General features: G+C 46.2%; 1 protein-coding gene across 5 annotated transcripts in view; it reads left to right on the top strand.

The window, feature by feature from the left end:
- ZHX2 (zinc fingers and homeoboxes 2) overlaps nucleotides 1–17,175 on the top strand; it is a 79,162-nt gene extending 61,987 nt beyond the window's left edge. For 4 of the 5 annotated variants that reach the window (XM_054815495.1, XM_054815496.1, XM_054815493.1 and 1 more), the window contains 2 exons: nucleotides 7,866–10,556; nucleotides 15,877–17,175. In XM_054815495.1, the coding sequence (XP_054671470.1) occupies nucleotides 8,054–10,552 (2,499 nt within the window). In that variant the 5' untranslated portion in view covers nucleotides 7,866–8,053 and the 3' untranslated portion in view covers nucleotides 10,553–10,556; nucleotides 15,877–17,175. Of the gene's footprint in view, nucleotides 1–1,583; nucleotides 7,181–7,865; nucleotides 10,557–15,876 lie in introns of those variants that run through there. The other variant, XM_054815494.1, reaches the window with a different exon arrangement.
- Nucleotides 17,176–17,445: the final 270 nt, after the last annotated feature.

Genomic DNA, 17,445 nt, shown 5'->3' with positions numbered 1-17,445 from the left:
GCGTCATTGCAACCTTTGTGAGTGAAGAGTAGGGGTGTTATGGTGCTGCCGACTAATAACAAATAATTTCTGCTCTGGTCTAAACTCTATGGGCATCACTTCTGGGCAGCCATGCAGTGTTAAAAGCAGAGATGCTCACAGGGACGCACGCTTTTGAGTCCTGGGGGAGCCAGGGACCTACCAGCTTTGAAGGTTGTGAGAGGGAGAGGATCATCACTGCTGAGGTGCAGAAGAGATGCAGAATTGTGGCGTGGTTGGTAGCATGTCCTGGAAGGGGTGGCAAATTCTTCAAGTCAGGGAAAATTTGGTACAGGTGGTGTGTCTGCTTTAAAAGCATCTTGCAGTGATTGCAAGGCAGTGGGCAGCAGGGCCTGGCTGGCATCTGAGGGCAGAGCGTGGCATCCGCATTGAGGTTTGCTGAGATCCACTTGCTGTGTGATGAAGTGGCATAATATTCCCCCAAAACCCAGGGACTGAAAGACTTGGGGTTGACAAGTCCTTTCTAGCAAGCTCCGGTGAGTGCTGTGCACCTCCTCTGTTACTTATGCTGCATCCTCCAAGGTGGGGAAAGGGCATGGGAAAGCTATGAGGAAGAGTTTGTACATTTGTGATATTAATCATCTTCAGACATGAGAGAGGATTTTGTTTGGGGTGGGTTGGTTTTGGGTTTTTTGTTATAAGGGCGTAATTTGCTGCTGCTTGTCCTGTGTAGCAGAGAGGATGCTGTTCATGGAGACTGAGCTCCTGAGCAGGAAAGCAAGAAAATGCTTCCACCCTTTTCAAAAGTCAACTGGCCTTTGCAAATGAAATTCCCTGTGCTTCTGTACTGATTTATGGGTATCCTTGTGGTGGTGGTTTTCCCGACTGTTCATGTTCAGATGAGGCCAGGTGCTGGCACAGGGCAGAAAAAATGATTCAGGGAGATGGAAAAATTAGAAAAATTTTATTGGTAAATCACGTAAGTGTTACTAAAGTGTTTTTATTTAAAAAGAAAAAACAGGGTATATGTGTACAAAGTAATGATCCATTTGCATTGGGTGGGGGGTTCAGTCTGTTTCAGTCTCTGTTGTATTACTTTCTTCCAGCCCTTGGCTGGAATCCAGATGCAGCACCAAGTAGTGATAATTCTGGTCTGCTTTTCCCTTTCTGACAGAGTTAAGAGTTTTCCCTACTTCTTGATTTGACATCCCTTCAAATCTGGTTGTCTTTGGATGTATTTGAACAACCTATTTCAGACTCACTCTTGTTTTGGCCTACAAGAGAAGGCAGCATCTTGCCCTGTCTCTCCACTGCCCTTCCGCTTCCCCAGCCATGGTTTGTGGGGTTTGGGCCGATGCTTTGTGCGATCAGACTGTGTCCCAGCTGCCATGGAAAATTCCCACGCTGCCACCACCTTGGAGGAGATGGGTGAAAACAGCACTGCAGAAAAGGAGTTCAGTCTGTACCCAAATATCTGCTTTTTTTGGGGGGTGGGTATAATACTAGCTGTGTGCACAAGAGAAAGATGAAAGAGTGAAAAGATTTCAATGTTCAGCAAGAGAAAGCTTTTTTTATTTTTTCCAGCCCTTTGCTTGAACTATACAGTTATCTTTTGCTGCTGGAAGGTGGCATTGCTACACAGGCAAACGTTTTCCAGTGTCAGCCAGGCCTAAAAGCATGGTTTACTTTCCCTGTACACTTCCCTTCAGTTTCCCCAGTCTGGAGCCAGGTGACCAGGTAGGAAATGTAGCATTTCCTCAGTCATGCACAGAGCTGCCAAATTAGGTCCCACTTCATTTTCACATCGGATGTTTTGAAACCATTTTAACAGGGGTTTGAAAGATCAGAGGCTGTAGCTGGATTACTTCATTAATTAAACAAATTTCAGAAAATAAAACCAGACAAGGGCCTCACTCATAACTGCTGTGATGCACTTTTGGGGAGACAGGTTTAAAAGAACGTGTTGCTTCTGACCTGTACGTTCCCATCAAAGCAAAGCAAATCGAAAACTCATGAAAACTTGTGTTCCTGCACACAAATTCTCTGTGGTTTGGACCTTGTTCATGATGGCAGCTGTCTGCTCAGAGCCAAGTGCTTTTGTTTTTCACCTGGTTGCCTTTTGTGGCTTTGCATTTGCTCATTTAAAAAAAAAATATTAAACATCAGGTGGTTTGGGGTTTTGATTATTTTTTTTTCCACCTCCTGCAGCATGGCAAGACAAGCAGGGAATGTGGCAGGTGAGCTGAAAGGGTGAGGGTTGCTTTCCCTCCATGTTTCCAGGGACTGCTCACGAGGCAGCTGCCAGCAGCAGCCCTGCACCTCACTTCCTATGCTCACCTCACCATGGCAGCAGCCTGATAGGGAGGTCAGTTATTCGGGGTCCCATCTGCACTGAAACACAAAGTGTGAATCAGGTGGGCTTTAGGGACAGAGGTTGTCCTGTCCCTGGTGCACCCCTGTTCGTCAGGCACTGGATGTGAATTTTCTTCCTTGAAGAGATGCACGTGCTGTGGACATAGTTCGGTTGATGAAGTGTTGCTTGGGTTTCCATCATGATGCACTGGTTAATCATAGCTTCATAGAATCCTAGAATGTTTTGGGTTGGAAGGGACCTTAAAGATCATCTAGCTCCAACCCCCCTGCCATGGGTAGGGACACCCTCCACTAGACCATGTTGCCCAAAGCCCTGTCCAGCCTGGCCTTCAACACTTCCAGGGATGGGGCATCCACAGCTTCTCTGGGCAACCTGTTCCAGCGCCTCACCACCCTCATAGCAAAGAATTTCTTCCTAACATCTGATCTAAATTTGCTCTCTTACAGCATAAGGCCATCACACCTTGTCCTATCACTCCTTGACCTAAACAGTCCCTCTCCAGCTTTCTTGCAGGCCCCCTTTAGGTACTGGAAGGCTGCTTTAAGGTCTCCCCAGAGCCTTCTCTTCTCCAGGCTGAACAACCTCAACTCTCTCAGCCTGTGTTCACAGGAGAGGTGCCCCATCTTTCTGATAATCTTCGTGACTCTTCTCTGGACTTGCTCCAACAGATCCATGTCTGTCTTGTGCTGGGGATCCCAGAGCTGGATGCAGTACTGCAGGTGAGGTCTCGTGAGGGTGGAGTAGAGGGGCAGAATTATCTCCCTCAGTCTGCTGGTCACACTTCTTTTGATGCAGCCCAGGATATGGTTGGCTTTCTGGGCTGCAAGCGCACATTGCTGGGTCATGGTGAGCTTTTCATTAACCAACACCCTCAAGTCTTTCTCTTCAGGGCTGCTCTCAATCCATTTTCTGCCCTGACCCACGTGCCGGGACCTTGCACTGGACCTTGTTGAACTTCATGAGGTTCACATGGACCCACCTCTCAAGCCTGTCGAGGTCCCTCTGGACAACATCCCTTCCCTCCAGTGTGTTAACCACACCCCACAGCTTGGTGCAAGTCAGCAAACTTGCCAAGGGTGCACTCTATCCCACTGTCCATGTTGCTGACAAAAATATTAAACAGTGCCAGCCCCAATACTGACCCCTGAGGAATGCCACTCACCACTGTTCTCCACTTGGACATTGAGCCGTTGACTGCAAGTCTTTGAGTGTGACCATCGAGCCAATTCCTTATCCACCAAGTGGTCCATCTGTCAAATCCATGTTCTCTCCAATCTAGAAACAAGGTTGTCATGTGGGACAGTGTCAAGTGCCCACATTTTCCTTAGTCTTCCTTTTATGACTAACCTACCTGTAGAAGCTTCTCTTGTTGCCCTGGATGTTCCTGGCCAGATTTAATTCTATCAGGGCTTTGGCTTTCCTAACCTGGTCCCTGGCTGCTCAGACAGTTTCTCTGTATTCCTCCCAGGCTACCTGTCCTTGCTTCAACCCTCTGTAGGCTCCCTTTTTGTGTTGGAGTTTGCCTAGGAGCTCCTTGTTCATCCATGCAGGCCTCCTGGCATTTTTGCCTGACTTCCTCTTTGTTGGGATGCATCACTCCTCAGCTTGGAGGAGGTGATCCTTGCATACTAACCAGTTTTCTTGGGCACCTCTTCCCTCCAAGACTTTGTCCTATGGTACTCTACCTAGCAGGTCCCTGAAGAGGCCAAAGTCTGCTCTCCTGAAGTCCAGGGCAGTGAGCTTGCTGTGCCCCCTCCTCGCTGCCCTCAAGATCTTGAACTCCACCATTTCATGGTCACTGCAGTCAAGGCTGCCCTTGAGCTTCACATCCCCTACCAGCCCCTCTTTGTTGGTGAGAACAAGGTCCAGCATGGCTCCTCTACCACTTGGAAAAGGAAGTGATCATCAACACATTCTAGGAACCTCCAATTTTGGTAGTTGTCACTATCTGGAGGAACAGCCATCTGCAGGTGAAATCCAGAGGTTTGTGGGGTCAGGTGTGCATTTTCCTCTGCCCGCTGAGCTCCAGCAGGGCAACAGCCCAGGACAGCCACCTTGCTCCCAAATCGGAGGAGCTGAAGCAGCATCATTTAGCAGCTTTGTCAGGAGCAACACCGTGTATTTAAAGCTGTCTGCTGGGGCTTTGTTCTGGCAAGCAGCTCATGTTTGAAAGCTCTGAGATGTTCCTGGTGCTCTCTCTGACGTCCTCGGATGAGACATGGCAGGCCCTGCAAACATATGTGATGTAGCTCCTGAAGATGTGCCATGGGGGGGATCCATCCTCCTTAGCAACTGCGTATTGATGTATCCCAAATGACATCCTTACTGAGATCCTGGATGGGCCATGGTTTGGAGGTCCCAGTAAACTCTCCTTGCTCATGCCGGTGTTGGGCCTCATTTCATCCCCCTCTTTCAGGATGCAGGTTGAAGGGACAAAGATGGTCCCTGGCTGGTCATGAGCCCCCCAAACTGCAGTTTGGACTGAAACTCATTTGGTTTTGTTACTGACCTCCAAAAAGAAGCATTTGACTTGGGCTTGGTTTCTGTGGTGGGTAGTGATTCTCATGTGGCAGAAAAACTATTTGAAGTGTAGAGTTAGCAAACCAGTAATTAGACATGCAGAAAACCACTCCGTGGAATAGAAGATGGAAAAGAAGCAACAATCTGTACAATTTTCTTGTAAAACTGTAGCAGAGGGACCTTGGCCCTTCCTCCCTATTGAAGCATCTTTGCTTGCGCCTGATCCTCATGTACTCATGAGAGGTGGGAGCTCAGTGCAGCAACTCAATGCAGCAGAGAGCTCACTGAGCTTCCAGAGACTGAGGAATTCAAAATGTTTAGTGTGACTTCTAAGAAACCTTTGATTGATTCAGACTTGTAACCTAGATGTTTCTTGTTCTCCACTCTTTTTCTTCCATCCTATTCCTTTATTTTTTTTGTTCTTAGCTCTTTCTTCCTTTGGGGGGGAGGGGGATATTCAGTGAAATATAGATAAGCCTTGCTCTGTCTTTGATGTCTTTTGATTTTTTCTTCCTTTTGCTGATGTTGCTGCATGAATTTTGCAGAAGGTCATACATCAGAAAAGGAGCAGACTGTTAAGTGTGGCTGTGTGGCCTGGGAGGGAGAGCAAGCTGTGGAGGAGCATACCAGGAGCCGTGGCTCAATCCTCATCTCCACCACCCTGTCCCAGGGCACTGCCTTGCTGCCTCCCTTTTCTCGTCTATGAAAGTCAATGTCATGAGCACAGTGGGATCTGCAGGGCAGAGTGACGTGACCCAATCACCTTCACCCTGTTTCCAGCAGCAGCCAGGCTTACAGAGCCCATTCTGACCCCTTCTCTCACCTTTTGGCCTGTTTCAGCCAAATTGGGTACAAGGGAAGAGGCTTCCATCTGAACATGAGGAAAAACTTCTTCACTTTGAGGATGATAGCACTGGAATAGGTTTCCCAGAGAGGTTGTGGAGTGTCCTCTGGAGATACTCAAAACCCACCTGGACACGATCCTGTGCAACCTGCTCTAGCTGATCCTGCTTTAGCAGGGGGGTTGGCCTAGATGATCTGTAGAGGTCACTTCCGACCCTACCATTCTGTGGTTCTGTGATTCAAAGGTAATTTCTCTAAGTATCATTAAAAATGAGCGGCTAGGAGGATGGGCATTTGGACAGTTGCGTGTTTGGCTCTAACTTCTGATCCTATCTGCAGTGGGATGTAGCAAGCCACCAATCACAGTCAAAATACTCTGCAGGAGGATGATTCTGAGGGGAAGTAGAAGGGAATTTTGAAGGAATATGTGGAAATAATAGAAAATATTCAGTGTAATCCAGTTTAAAGGCTAGTCAGCACAAATCTGTAGAAAACCAGGCATCATTTCTTCCACTGCTCATCTGCTTGTTTATTATTAAAAGGGAGAAGGAAAAAAAGAAGCAGAAGAGGCAATGTTGGCTCTGAGGTGCTAATGCTTTGGGGAATGGCGATGACAATGTTGGCGATCACAGGTTAGAGGGAAATGGCACTGTGTCATCCTGACCAAGGCAGAGACGTAAGCCTGTGGGCAGCCCTGTTCCTCTTTCACAAAGCTGAGCAACGATGCTCCCATTTCCCAGGGATGCACCGGGAACTTAAAGGCAGCCTTGAAATTCAGCCAGATGCTCCAGTGCTTCACCAAATAGGAGCAAGTGTGTGGGATCATCTAGTCCATCCCCCCTGCCATGGGCCGGCACATCTTTAATTAGATCTCTAGTTCAGGTTCCCCATTTAATACGCTTCTACAAAAATCAGTGCAGGTCTTACCCACTCTGCAAATCTCTACTTTCCATCCTGCTCTGGTTTGCAAACCCCAGTGCCTCCACCACCCCATCCCAAGGACTCCTCGATTATAAAAGATGAATTTTCAGTCAGGACTGGAAGTGCTATGAGTGCAGAGCCCATCTGATCAAGAAGAATAGCAAATTGGAGTCAAAAATTAGTGAGGAAAAAGCATCTTGTCAAATAGGAAAGTGTGACTTTTTTTTGTCCTTTCAATTAATGAAACTGTTTTGACAACTAAATTGCCCTCCTTCCCTCCGCTCACTCCTGATGAGCACAGGTAGATCCTAAAGCAGCTGGTGTAGTTTTTCTTTGTGGTCGTTCTGACTGATGTTGACATCAGATCCTTTTAAAAGTGTTTTACATAGTTCTTGCATTTGGGAACCTCCAAAATCACTTTGACAGAGGAATCATGCTTAAAAATGGATTTATTTTTTTTTTAATTCTTTAGGGAGCGAAGTGCACAAATCAGGGCTTGATGAGAATATCAACAGGGTCACAGGAAGGGAACCTGTTTAAAAGGTATCTAAGGGCTTCTGTGACCTTTGCTAGCTACATCTGTCAATATTGAGTGAAAAGTGGTGTTTTAAGGAAACTTTTGTTCCAGAAAAGACTTTATAGGCCTCCATAGATCTGCTGCAGTTTCTTTGAACCCACCCACTTTGAAAGTGTTGATTTGCATTAACTCTTCTTTCTGCCTTTACTTTTACAACCAAGGCAGGCCCTATAGCTTTATTTAGAAATCACCCATCATTAGTAACCACAATCATTTAGTAGACATATTTACAAGGTAAGTGACAGTGGGAAGTAATTAAGTTTAATATAAATCACACTCAATTTCAAATCTGCAGGCTTCAAAATAATAATTATTAGAAACTGCAGCTTCTATAAAAAGATGCAGTATTTATAGCAGGATCTTCTTTCTTTTCCAGCTAAACACATTGAGTCTAGTGGAGATTAAAATCCCCTGTCTGTTCATCTTACTTGTTTCAAAGCCATTTTCTTCCTGTGGCACACTTCATTGCGAATTACCCACTGCTTTTATTCTTTGTGGGGAGATTTTTGACTCTTGGTTGATGATGGTGGGGAGGAAGAGTTCAGTGTTGTCCAAAATGGCCTTGTAAATGCATGTATCTTGAGCTGTGGCTTTCTGCTAAATCTGTGTTTTTATAGATCAGTGCCTAACAATGTGTGCTTTGTTTCACAGGTGTCATGCAGCTGACAGGTCTACTGGCGGAGCTGATGGTCACAGCCAGGGTGGAGATTCTTCATTAAACAAAACAGAGTAAAATAACCAAGAAAGGTTGGAGCTGTTTGCGAGATCTATTGAGTTGACTGCTCACCCTGTCAAAAAAAGTCATCATTTGGGACGACAGGCCACTGCCAGCAGCTGCCATGGCTAGCAAAAGAAAGTCAACAACTCCCTGTATGGTCCGAACTTCTGAAGTCATGGAGCAAGAAGGCGCTGAGGGCACAGAGGCCCTTAAAGAGAAGGGGGCTGGTGCACCACAGCAGGACTCTAAAAAAAATTGGCCTTCAGAAAGCTCAATCAAAGACTGTGAAGTGGTTGAGGCAAAGCCCCCAGCTGAAAATCAGTCTAAGAAACCCCAGGGTGGTTACGAGTGTAAATACTGCCCTTACTCAACACAAAACTTAAATGAATTTACAGAGCATGTTGACACTCAGCATCCAAATGTCATTCTGAACCCCCTGTACGTCTGTGCTGAATGCAACTTCACAACCAAAAAATACGATTCTTTATCTGACCACAACACAAAATACCACCCAGGAGAGACTAACTTTAAACTGAAGTTAATTAAACGCAATAATCAGACTGTTTTAGAACAGTCCATTGAAACCACCGGTAATGATGTCACTGTCACAAGCGGTGGGCTGGAAAATGCGGAGTGTGATGATTCACTTCATGGGGGAATTAGTGCAAGTAAAACGCCAGTGATGAAACTGGGAAAGCCTAAAGGGGAAACCAAGAAGGGTCCCAAAAAACCAGAAGAGGGAGTTACGGAAAACCACGTGGATGGCACTCTTCCCCGCATCATAACTGAAGCCACTGAAGCTATTGCTTGTATAAATGGAGACCTTCTCCATGATGTGTTAGCCCACGTTATGCCCTCTGTACAGCTGCCACCAAATATTAACCTTGTCCCCAAAGTCCCGGTACCTCTGAACAGTACCAAATACAACTCTGCATTGGATACTAATGCCACCATGATCAACTCCTTTAATAAGTTTCCTTACCCAACTCAAGCAGAGTTGTCGTGGTTGACAGCTGCATCAAAACATCCAGAAGAACAAATCCGAATCTGGTTTGCTACGCAACGTTTGAAGCATGGTATAAGTTGGTCTCCTGAAGAAGTAGAGGAGGCAAGAAAGAAGATGTTCAACGGTACTATCCAGGCAGTTCCCCAAACCATCACCGTCCTGCCAGCTCCTTTGACAACTGCAAAAATGCCGCAGCCCATCATCCAAACAGCTTTGCCTTGTCAGATACTGGGCCAGACCGGTCTGGTTTTGACTCCCGTGTCAAATGGTTCAACTGTTTCCTGCTCACCAATCACGCTTGCTGTTGCCCCAAACCAGGGGCAAAAGAGGACAATACAGAACTTACCAAGTGCCCCAGAGGCCAAGCGTCCTCATGTAGTTCAGGTGCCTGAGATTCCTGCCAAGATGACTGCTGTACCACTGACGCCAGCCAGTGAGCGAAAAAAGACAAAGGAGCAGATAGCAGAGCTGAAGGCCAGTTTCATGGCAAGCCAGTTTCCTGATGATGCGGAAGTCTACCGGCTGATAGAGGCAACGGGTCTCTCTAGGAGCGAGATCAAGAAGTGGTTCAGTGACCACAGGTACAGAAGTCAAAGGGGCGTTGTGCACATCCCTGGTGATGCTTTAGGGAAAGATCAAATAGCACCTTCAGCTGGTCGACATGGCCGTTCGTTTCACCCATACGCAGATTTTACTCCCCAGAGATTCAAAGAGAAAACCCAAGAGCAGCTTAGGGCCCTTGAAGAGAGTTTCCTCAGATGCTCTTTTCCTACCCAAGGAGAATTGGACAGGCTTCGAGTGGAGACTAAGCTGAGTAGGAGGGAGATAGATTCATGGTTCTCTGAGCGGAGAAAGATAAGGGACAGCATGGAGCAAGCTGTCTTGGACTCAATGGGGTCATACAGAAAAGTTAAAGAACAAGGAACTCCCAATGGTGCAATAAGCCAGGCAGAACTGCTGAGTAGCTCTCAGCTCCCTGGTGCTTTATCTGGGTCCTCCACCACATTTAAGAAAACGCAGGAGCAGATTCATCTACTGAAAAGCACATTTGCAAGGACCCAGTGGCCATCACCCCAGGAATATGACCAGTTAGCATCTCAGACTGGGCTCACAAGAACTGAAATAGTTCGCTGGTTCAAAGAAAACCGGTCTTCACTAAGAACAGGGTCACTTAAATGGATTGACCAGTACCAGCAGCAGTACGCTGTTGATGGTCATAATGAGCAAAGCCAGAAAAAGGGATCAAAACACACTGAGAGTCCAAAGAATGGTAATGAGGTGTCTCGGCAGCATTACCAGGAGCATAAAAAACTGAATGAAGAAAATGGGGGGAAACTAGTAGTGAGAGCAAAAAGAGACTGTGAACCGCTGAAAGACTCTTTGTTGGGGAATCAAGCGGAGGGTACGGACAGGTTGGAGTGCAACAGCCATGACGGCCACGGCAGCGAGGAGAACGAAGAGCCAGCCGAGGTCAACTGGGTGGAGGTGACAGTGGGTGAGGATGACGCTGCATCAGACTGTACGGACAGTTGGAGCCATACGGCACCCGAAGGCCAGGCAGAGCTGGCGGACTTTGACTCTGAAAGTATATCTGGAGACAATTCCCACGTATAGACAGGTAATGCTGATGGTGCCCTGTTTCTCTGAGCCTGCCTCTGGGTGTGCTTGCAGCATCCTGTAGTCCCTCTTCAGTATAAATCCCTGGAGCCCATCCCTGCTGGATCGTTGTGCCTGCTGGATGTCTGAACAAAAGGGAGACCCATCCTGCTTTAATTTACAAGCAACTGCATGGTGGGGGAGGGTTAGTGCCGTTTGCCTTTTTTCTTGTCTTCTGGTGGGTCAAGTCCTGGATAAGGGTGATTTTTTTTATTTTTATTTTTTATTCTTTTTTTTTTTTTGCATTAAGTGATTAAACCTTAAAGTTTCTGTTTCTGCCTTGAAGTGACCTGTGTAACTTCTGCAACAGTTGATGTAAAACATACCAGCTGAGCCATGCAAAGAAATAGTAAACAACACTAGTTACTAATATCCCCCTTGCTAACAGATCATTGATCTCCCGTGAATAGAGGCTGTGCCTGTTTTTGCACCTTCCTTCGCAGCATCCTGCCCTGCTCAGAATAAAAGGTCACTGGGGGAAGGGCCCAGGACAGAGATGCTTCTTTTTTACAACAGCAAGCAAAAAAAAAAAAAGTTGTGGGGACTCAAGTGTTTCATGCAAATGTGCTCTCTTCCTCTTGCAGGTGAGAACTATCTCCAACTTTGCTTTGTTCTGCTTGCTCACTCTAGAGGCTTAGGAAATGCCCCAGACTAAGCTGTGTGGGTGTTTTAGCAGCTCTTCTTCACAGGATCTTGAATTTAAAAGCAAGCTGCAGGGCCTTTCTTTAAGGGGGTTTTATACAATCTTTCACAATGTGAAAGGACGTGTTATTTGGAGACCTGAAGCCTGGTTTTGATCACAGTTGCACAGGTATAAATCTGGAGCAAGCACTGTCAGCATTTCTTGACTTGCATGTTGAATTGAGTTCACTGGAGCCTGTAACATTTTATGCTCGGTATAACTGAGTCTGTCTCTCCCAAACTGGAGTCTTCTTAAGCTAGAATTTATCCCACAGAAAGCTCAGCACCCTGCATTAACAACTGCAGTGACAGAACACCTATTTTAGAAAGAGTTAGTAGTTTTCTGGTGTCTTAACAAGGATAATATATTTCAGCATTTCTTTTTTTAAAAAAATATAAAAAATTTAAAAAAAAAAAAAAGAAATACAAAAGCCAGGACTGATAGAAGTCCTTCTACACTTGCACTGAAGACTTTTACTATTGCAGCTGGCAGTACTTGAACTACTGTATGTTGTGCAGAGGTGCAGTTTTCCTTAGCAGGCCCTGCTGGTTAGCCTAGAGCCCTCCACCTTCTCCTTGTGCAATACTTGTCCAAAAGTCTCTTGGACGTTTTCTTGGAGTTGAAAAGAGAAACCCTGTAGCGGTTTTATTTTGAACTATGAATTGCATCAGCTAATTTTGAGAAGTGTTAATCACAGCATCTGTATCACAAAGTATCTTAAAGCTCCAGACTGCGATGCAAAGCACTGTCCTGCATTATGCTTGCAGAAGTTGGTAATTAGGGATGTGAGGAGCAGGTTGTGTTACCTGTGTGGAAAAGGCAGAGATTAAAGGAGGAAGGACATGGGAACATCAGCCAGAGGCACACTGGGGTGCCACTATTGTACAGCCACATAAGAAAGCAGAGCCAGGATCTGATCTGCTTTTTAAAATCAAATGTGTGATGAATAAATGCATTGTGGGATTCGGAGGGGGGTGTTGAAGTTGTTATTCCAGATCATTTCCCCCTTCCAGCTATAAATGTTCATACTGAGGAGAGGGAGCAGACCAGGGGCTAGGAGAGGGAATGGGGAGGAGTGCAGGAGAGGAGGTGTTGCCTGAAACTGTTATTTCTTACAGACCTCGTGTAGTATGAAGCCAAGCTGTGCAGCGACCCTCTTCCAGCAGCATAGGCTCAGTGCTTGCATTTTTGTACGTGAGCGGTGTAGGGTACGTTGGGGTGAACCTCCTGCCTTTGTGCCCTGGGCCAGGTGCTGGCTGTAAAGCTCCAGGGATGTGGAGGTACTCAAGTGTTACCAGAGAGGAATTTTAATAAGAACTTTGATCTCAGTTAAACTTTTGCTGGGTTATCCTTTTGATGAAGAGCTTTCAGGTGGCTGGTTGTAAAACACACCTACTGAGAAGAGGTGCACTAGAGCAGGGCTTCTGCTGCAGGAAGATCAGAGAACCATTTTGTCCTCTGCTCTTTGCCTGTTTCTCAGCATGCTGGCCTGGGGACTTGACAAAAGCCCAAAGTCTTTCTCTCTTTCATTTTCCTTTGTTCTCTCTGTAAGTCTCAGCCCGGAAACACAAGTGCCTGCTCTCCAGTGCCTGCATGAAGGCATTGTCACAGGCATTGTGACACTAAAGCTGGAAACTTTACCTCACACTGATGGGACCTGTGGAAAATTCCCAGCTACTGGCTCCTTTTTCCTTCAGGATAAGCTTTTACTCTTACCTTTGTGTAAGCCTGTCTTAATTTTTAACTAAATCTTTGGTGTTAAATTAACAAGGCATTATCTTAGGTGACATCCAGGGTATGACTCAAAAGCAAAGACTGCATAAGACCTGATGGAGAGCTTGTTTCTGCCTGTTATCATATAAAAGTCTGATTTTTCCTAACATCATACTCCTCAGTACCTTAGAGGAGGTGTGTCACTGTCCTAGCCGCACATAAGAGATGGACTGAAGAGCTGACAAGGGACTTCTCCTCCTCTTGACTTCCACTGCTGAACCCTACATTGAGCAGAAACATGCTCCTTTGATATTCAAGGTGTTGCTATTTTCTCAGCTCGATGTATGTAGTTTAAAGTAAATGCTTCTCAGTGATCGATTTCCATACTCCTGTTGTTGGCTGAATTTGTGTGTGGCTTCCATAAAACCTGAGCTCTTCCAGATCATCTCGGTCAGTCTGCGCTCCAGTGTGCAGCTTTAGGAGTTTCTGAAACTATTAGGGAGTATTAGTGTTACAGCCTAGACAGACCTTATGCCTTAGAAAATTGAGGTTTTCAAAACTGATCCGTGTTTGGTGGATTCTGCTGCTGGTGTAGCTAGTGGGAGTTTCACGGGCGCCTGGCCTTTGCAAAAGCAGGATTCACAGAAATACCATTCCCGGACTAAGAAAAGGCTCTGTTACTGAGTCCATATCTGAAGCTTTTGGCAAAATTGGATTTATTCCCCAGAGCAGTCAGGTTTCCTGAACAGTCAGTCTGGGAGACCTGTCCCTGTAGGGTACCGGGGCCTTCAAGATGTTGAGTGGCTGCTGTAGGGTACACTAAAGCTCTCACTGAAAATGCTCTAGATGCTGCGTAATGAAGCCTCTTGTAACGAGGCCCAACTGCTCTATCAAGGGCGCTTTAGCTCCCTTTCCATCAATAGAGATATTCCTGCCTTCCAACAGCACGGGGCAAAATTAGGTCTGTTGTCCCCATTTGCGCAAGCCTGACAAACGGAAACTGATCCTAAATTAAATACAGCAAATTGCAGCTCAGACATGAGAGCGGGACCAGAGCATGCCAGAGTGGTTGGCAGCTACAGCTGGCTTTCTTCACAGTGTTGTCTCCCTGTGGGGTTTTCCCAAGATCAGTATTTCCTCAGCCCAGAGCTTTTATTTTTTTCTCAGAAACATACTGTTTTTCCCTGCCACCACCAACTCTGCTGTAAACTTTCTTTTTTAGAGTTGTCTCATGACCTCCATTTTAAGCCCAAACCCTGCAAGTTGTAGGCACCAAAGTCCATGGCTCACAGTGGGATCAAGGTAGGTGGGCACCCCAGAAGATGCATGCCCTGGCTCTTGATGGCTGTGACCACTGCTCTGTGGAGATGTGCCAAAAGGAAACCATGTCTGGAAGTTGCACATCAGAAAATAAAAGTCTGAAGGAAGTTATTACCCCTTGCTTGTGCTGTATGTGTTGTACTGGGCATCAGAGGTGGTCTGGGTCCTCTTGGTGTCTCCGGCCTCTTTTGCAACACTGTGGGAGCTGAGATCACTTGGTTGCTGGTGGCTCAGTGCATTCCTCAAACGTGTCCAAAACTGGTAAAAGTGTACAGCGCTGAGGTTTCCCACCCTTTCTGTCCAAGTTCTTATTTTTCTTGTGGTTTGGGGTTTCATCCATAAAGCTAGCTATAGTGCCCGTTACTGGTGTTGGGCGCCATCCTGAAGTCAGTGTGGGATCGAGCAATGGTTTTTGCAGAACTTGGGTCATCCTAAAGCATTTCAGGGAGTGAGGCTGAAGGTTGGAGGACTTGCCATTTCCCCTGAAAGCAGTGAGGCATGTCAGAGACCCAAGCTGTAATGCAGTGAAGGACTTCAGAGCGGGAAGCAAAACCCAGTGCAGCAATTAAAATTTTCCAATGAGTTAGGAGGAGCAGGGAGCTGTTTGAGGAAAGGTCGCAAGGACAGGAAGGACTTTTGCCTTTGGTGTTGGTGCAAACCTGTGCCCTTTGCCTGGGCTCGACTGCATTGCTTTCTGCGTTGCAGATGCCAGACAGAGCTCATCACTTTTGTGGGAAATAACAGGCCTGGTAGCAATGTTCACAAAGGGTATGAAATAATGGGTTAAGCTCAGGTTTTGGTAAGCCCTGCTGCAGGATGGGTGAGGAGGATGGTGCAGGAAAGCCGCCTCGTGCTGCTGCATGCAGTTCCAGCCTGAGTGGGTGCTTGCACTTCTTGCACATTTACACTGAATGGGGAAAAACATGCTGAACATAATCCTTGTCGTAGAGCCCTTGCTCTGTGCTGGGAACTGGGGATATGTGTAGGCGGGTGAGCTTTTGAAGGTTGGGGGGGGGTTGCGTTATTTTTTAATCTCTGGTCCGTGGTGCAGCCTTTATGTAGGTGCAGGAGTCAAGGAGCTGCTCTGCAGAGACAGGCACATGCAATTTTTTCCATTGTCTTGCAGTTTGTATAATTATTTCCTAAAATCACAAAAAAAAAAAAAAGTATTTAATGAGAGGATTTGCAGGGGAAGACAGACCTGAAGTCTTCTTGCCTTTAGCACCATCTGTCCTGTGGTCACAAAGTAGCTGCCCCAACCCATGTGCACATGGTCTTTGAGCCAGTGTGAGGATCTGCCTGAGGTGTATAGTAGTGAGTCAAGGCTGGGCTGTATGTCCCTGTTAGAAATCTATAGGGGCTTATTAGCTGGGTGTTACATATAACAAAATGTGTACCCTAGTGCAGCATCAGGCTGTGATAGGGGTAGGCTTCAGGATACAGTTAATACAAAATACGGTGTTACTGCGTGTGCAGGGTTGTGAACCGGCCTCTGTGTTAGTTGACAACTCAAATTGTTGTTCATAGTGCCTTCAAAAATAATATGCTGCTTTTATAATTTTTGCAGGGGTACTCCTCAGCTGCACTGTCCTGACATCGAAGGGGAAATGCTGCCTGAAAATAGAAGAAAACTCTATTTTCCTGCCTGGGGTGAGATAGTGTGTTGCGACTCCAAGTCTCAAACCGCGCTTGCGGAGGCACAGTGAGAAATACTCTCATGGAGCATCATCATGGGATCGTTTATAGTGCCAAAGTCCTACTACTGCATTAAAAAAGAAAAGAAAGAAAAAAGGGTCCTTGTACATAGGTTTCTCCTTAGCTTCTCTCCCACCCACTTACCTGCCCAGCTTCTTCCTCTACTGGAACAGATTTGTACAACGTGGAAATTTTGTTAACTTTTTAATAGGTGCAAGTTATTCTTGCATATAATGCCATTGCAAAATTTGGGGGTTGGTTTGGGGGAGGGCAGTGTCTTTTGTGGGGGAGGAAGAGGAGTTTTTTTGGGGTTTTTTTCTGAAGCATTTTAAGACAGAGTTGCAATCTTTTGCAGTCTCATTGGTGCAGATCAACATCTGAGCCCGGATCCCCACCTTGGTTTACATTTCAGCCCACTTAAATGTGTTACAGGGCTGGGGAGGGTCCTTCTGGAGTGGTTGGGGTTTGGTTTTTTTCTTCTTGTTTTGACTTTTTTGTTTTGTTTTATGGCCACCTGCTACTGGTTGAACTATTTAAATCTCTGCTTTTCCGTGCTCCTACAAGGCAAGTCTTCTCCGCTCCTGTACTTCACTTTTCACAAGCCAGCCCCAGCTGTGGGTCTTTGAAGATTTGGCTAGAATGCCTTTTTTTGTTCTTTGGGTTTGGTTTTTTTTTAGCACTTTCTGTTTAAACGTGCAGTACAACCCCCAGAGGGGTTGGAGCGAGGAAATTAAGATGCTTCATAATCCAAATTTGTTTGTGTTTCTTCAGCTGGTACAACGATGGACACTGTAACCAACAGTCTGCCTTCCAGCTTTAGATGTTGTAGCGCACAACAGAAGTTTCTGACTAATCCTTGCCACTAAATTTTTAGATTGATCTTAGGTTCCCGAGTGCACTTTTTTCAAATACTGCTAATTTGGATTTTTGTGGGGGTGTCTGTCCCTGCATGTGTGAGGAGGAGGAGGGGGGAGACAGGAGCATGGGTGCGCAGTCGAGTGCGTGCGAGAGCCGTCCAGTGCATTCCTCTGGTAAGCTGGATTCGGAAAACTTATCCACCTTTCTGTATGCTGCACAAATATGATGCTTGGGAGTTTGAATAAATCCAACTTTTCTAACTTGTTGCTCATTTGTTGTAACTCAATAAAACAAAGGCTAAACATTTTGGTAACCTTTTTCTTGTCTCATTTATTTATTTATTGCCATTTAAAACCCAAACTCAGCCCCCACCAGCTCTCCTTGGTGTGCAAGAGCTCAGCATCTTTAGAGCTGCAATTAGGGTTTTAACTGGTTTTGCAGTAATCGGCTTGGCAAACGCTAACCAGATTAAAGTGAACTGGGTGAACTACTGATGTTTATTTCCCCGGCGTTACGCAGCTCTTCCCCGTGTGAGGGGGTCAGATAGCGCCTGGGAATGGGGATCGGTGGGGGGGGGGAGGGG

The sequence above is a fragment of the Grus americana genome, chromosome 2 (genome assembly GCF_028858705.1).
Source record: "Grus americana isolate bGruAme1 chromosome 2, bGruAme1.mat, whole genome shotgun sequence".
Taxonomy (NCBI): Eukaryota; Metazoa; Chordata; class Aves; order Gruiformes; family Gruidae; genus Grus; species Grus americana.
This window is presented reverse-complemented; position numbering and strand designations above follow the sequence as displayed.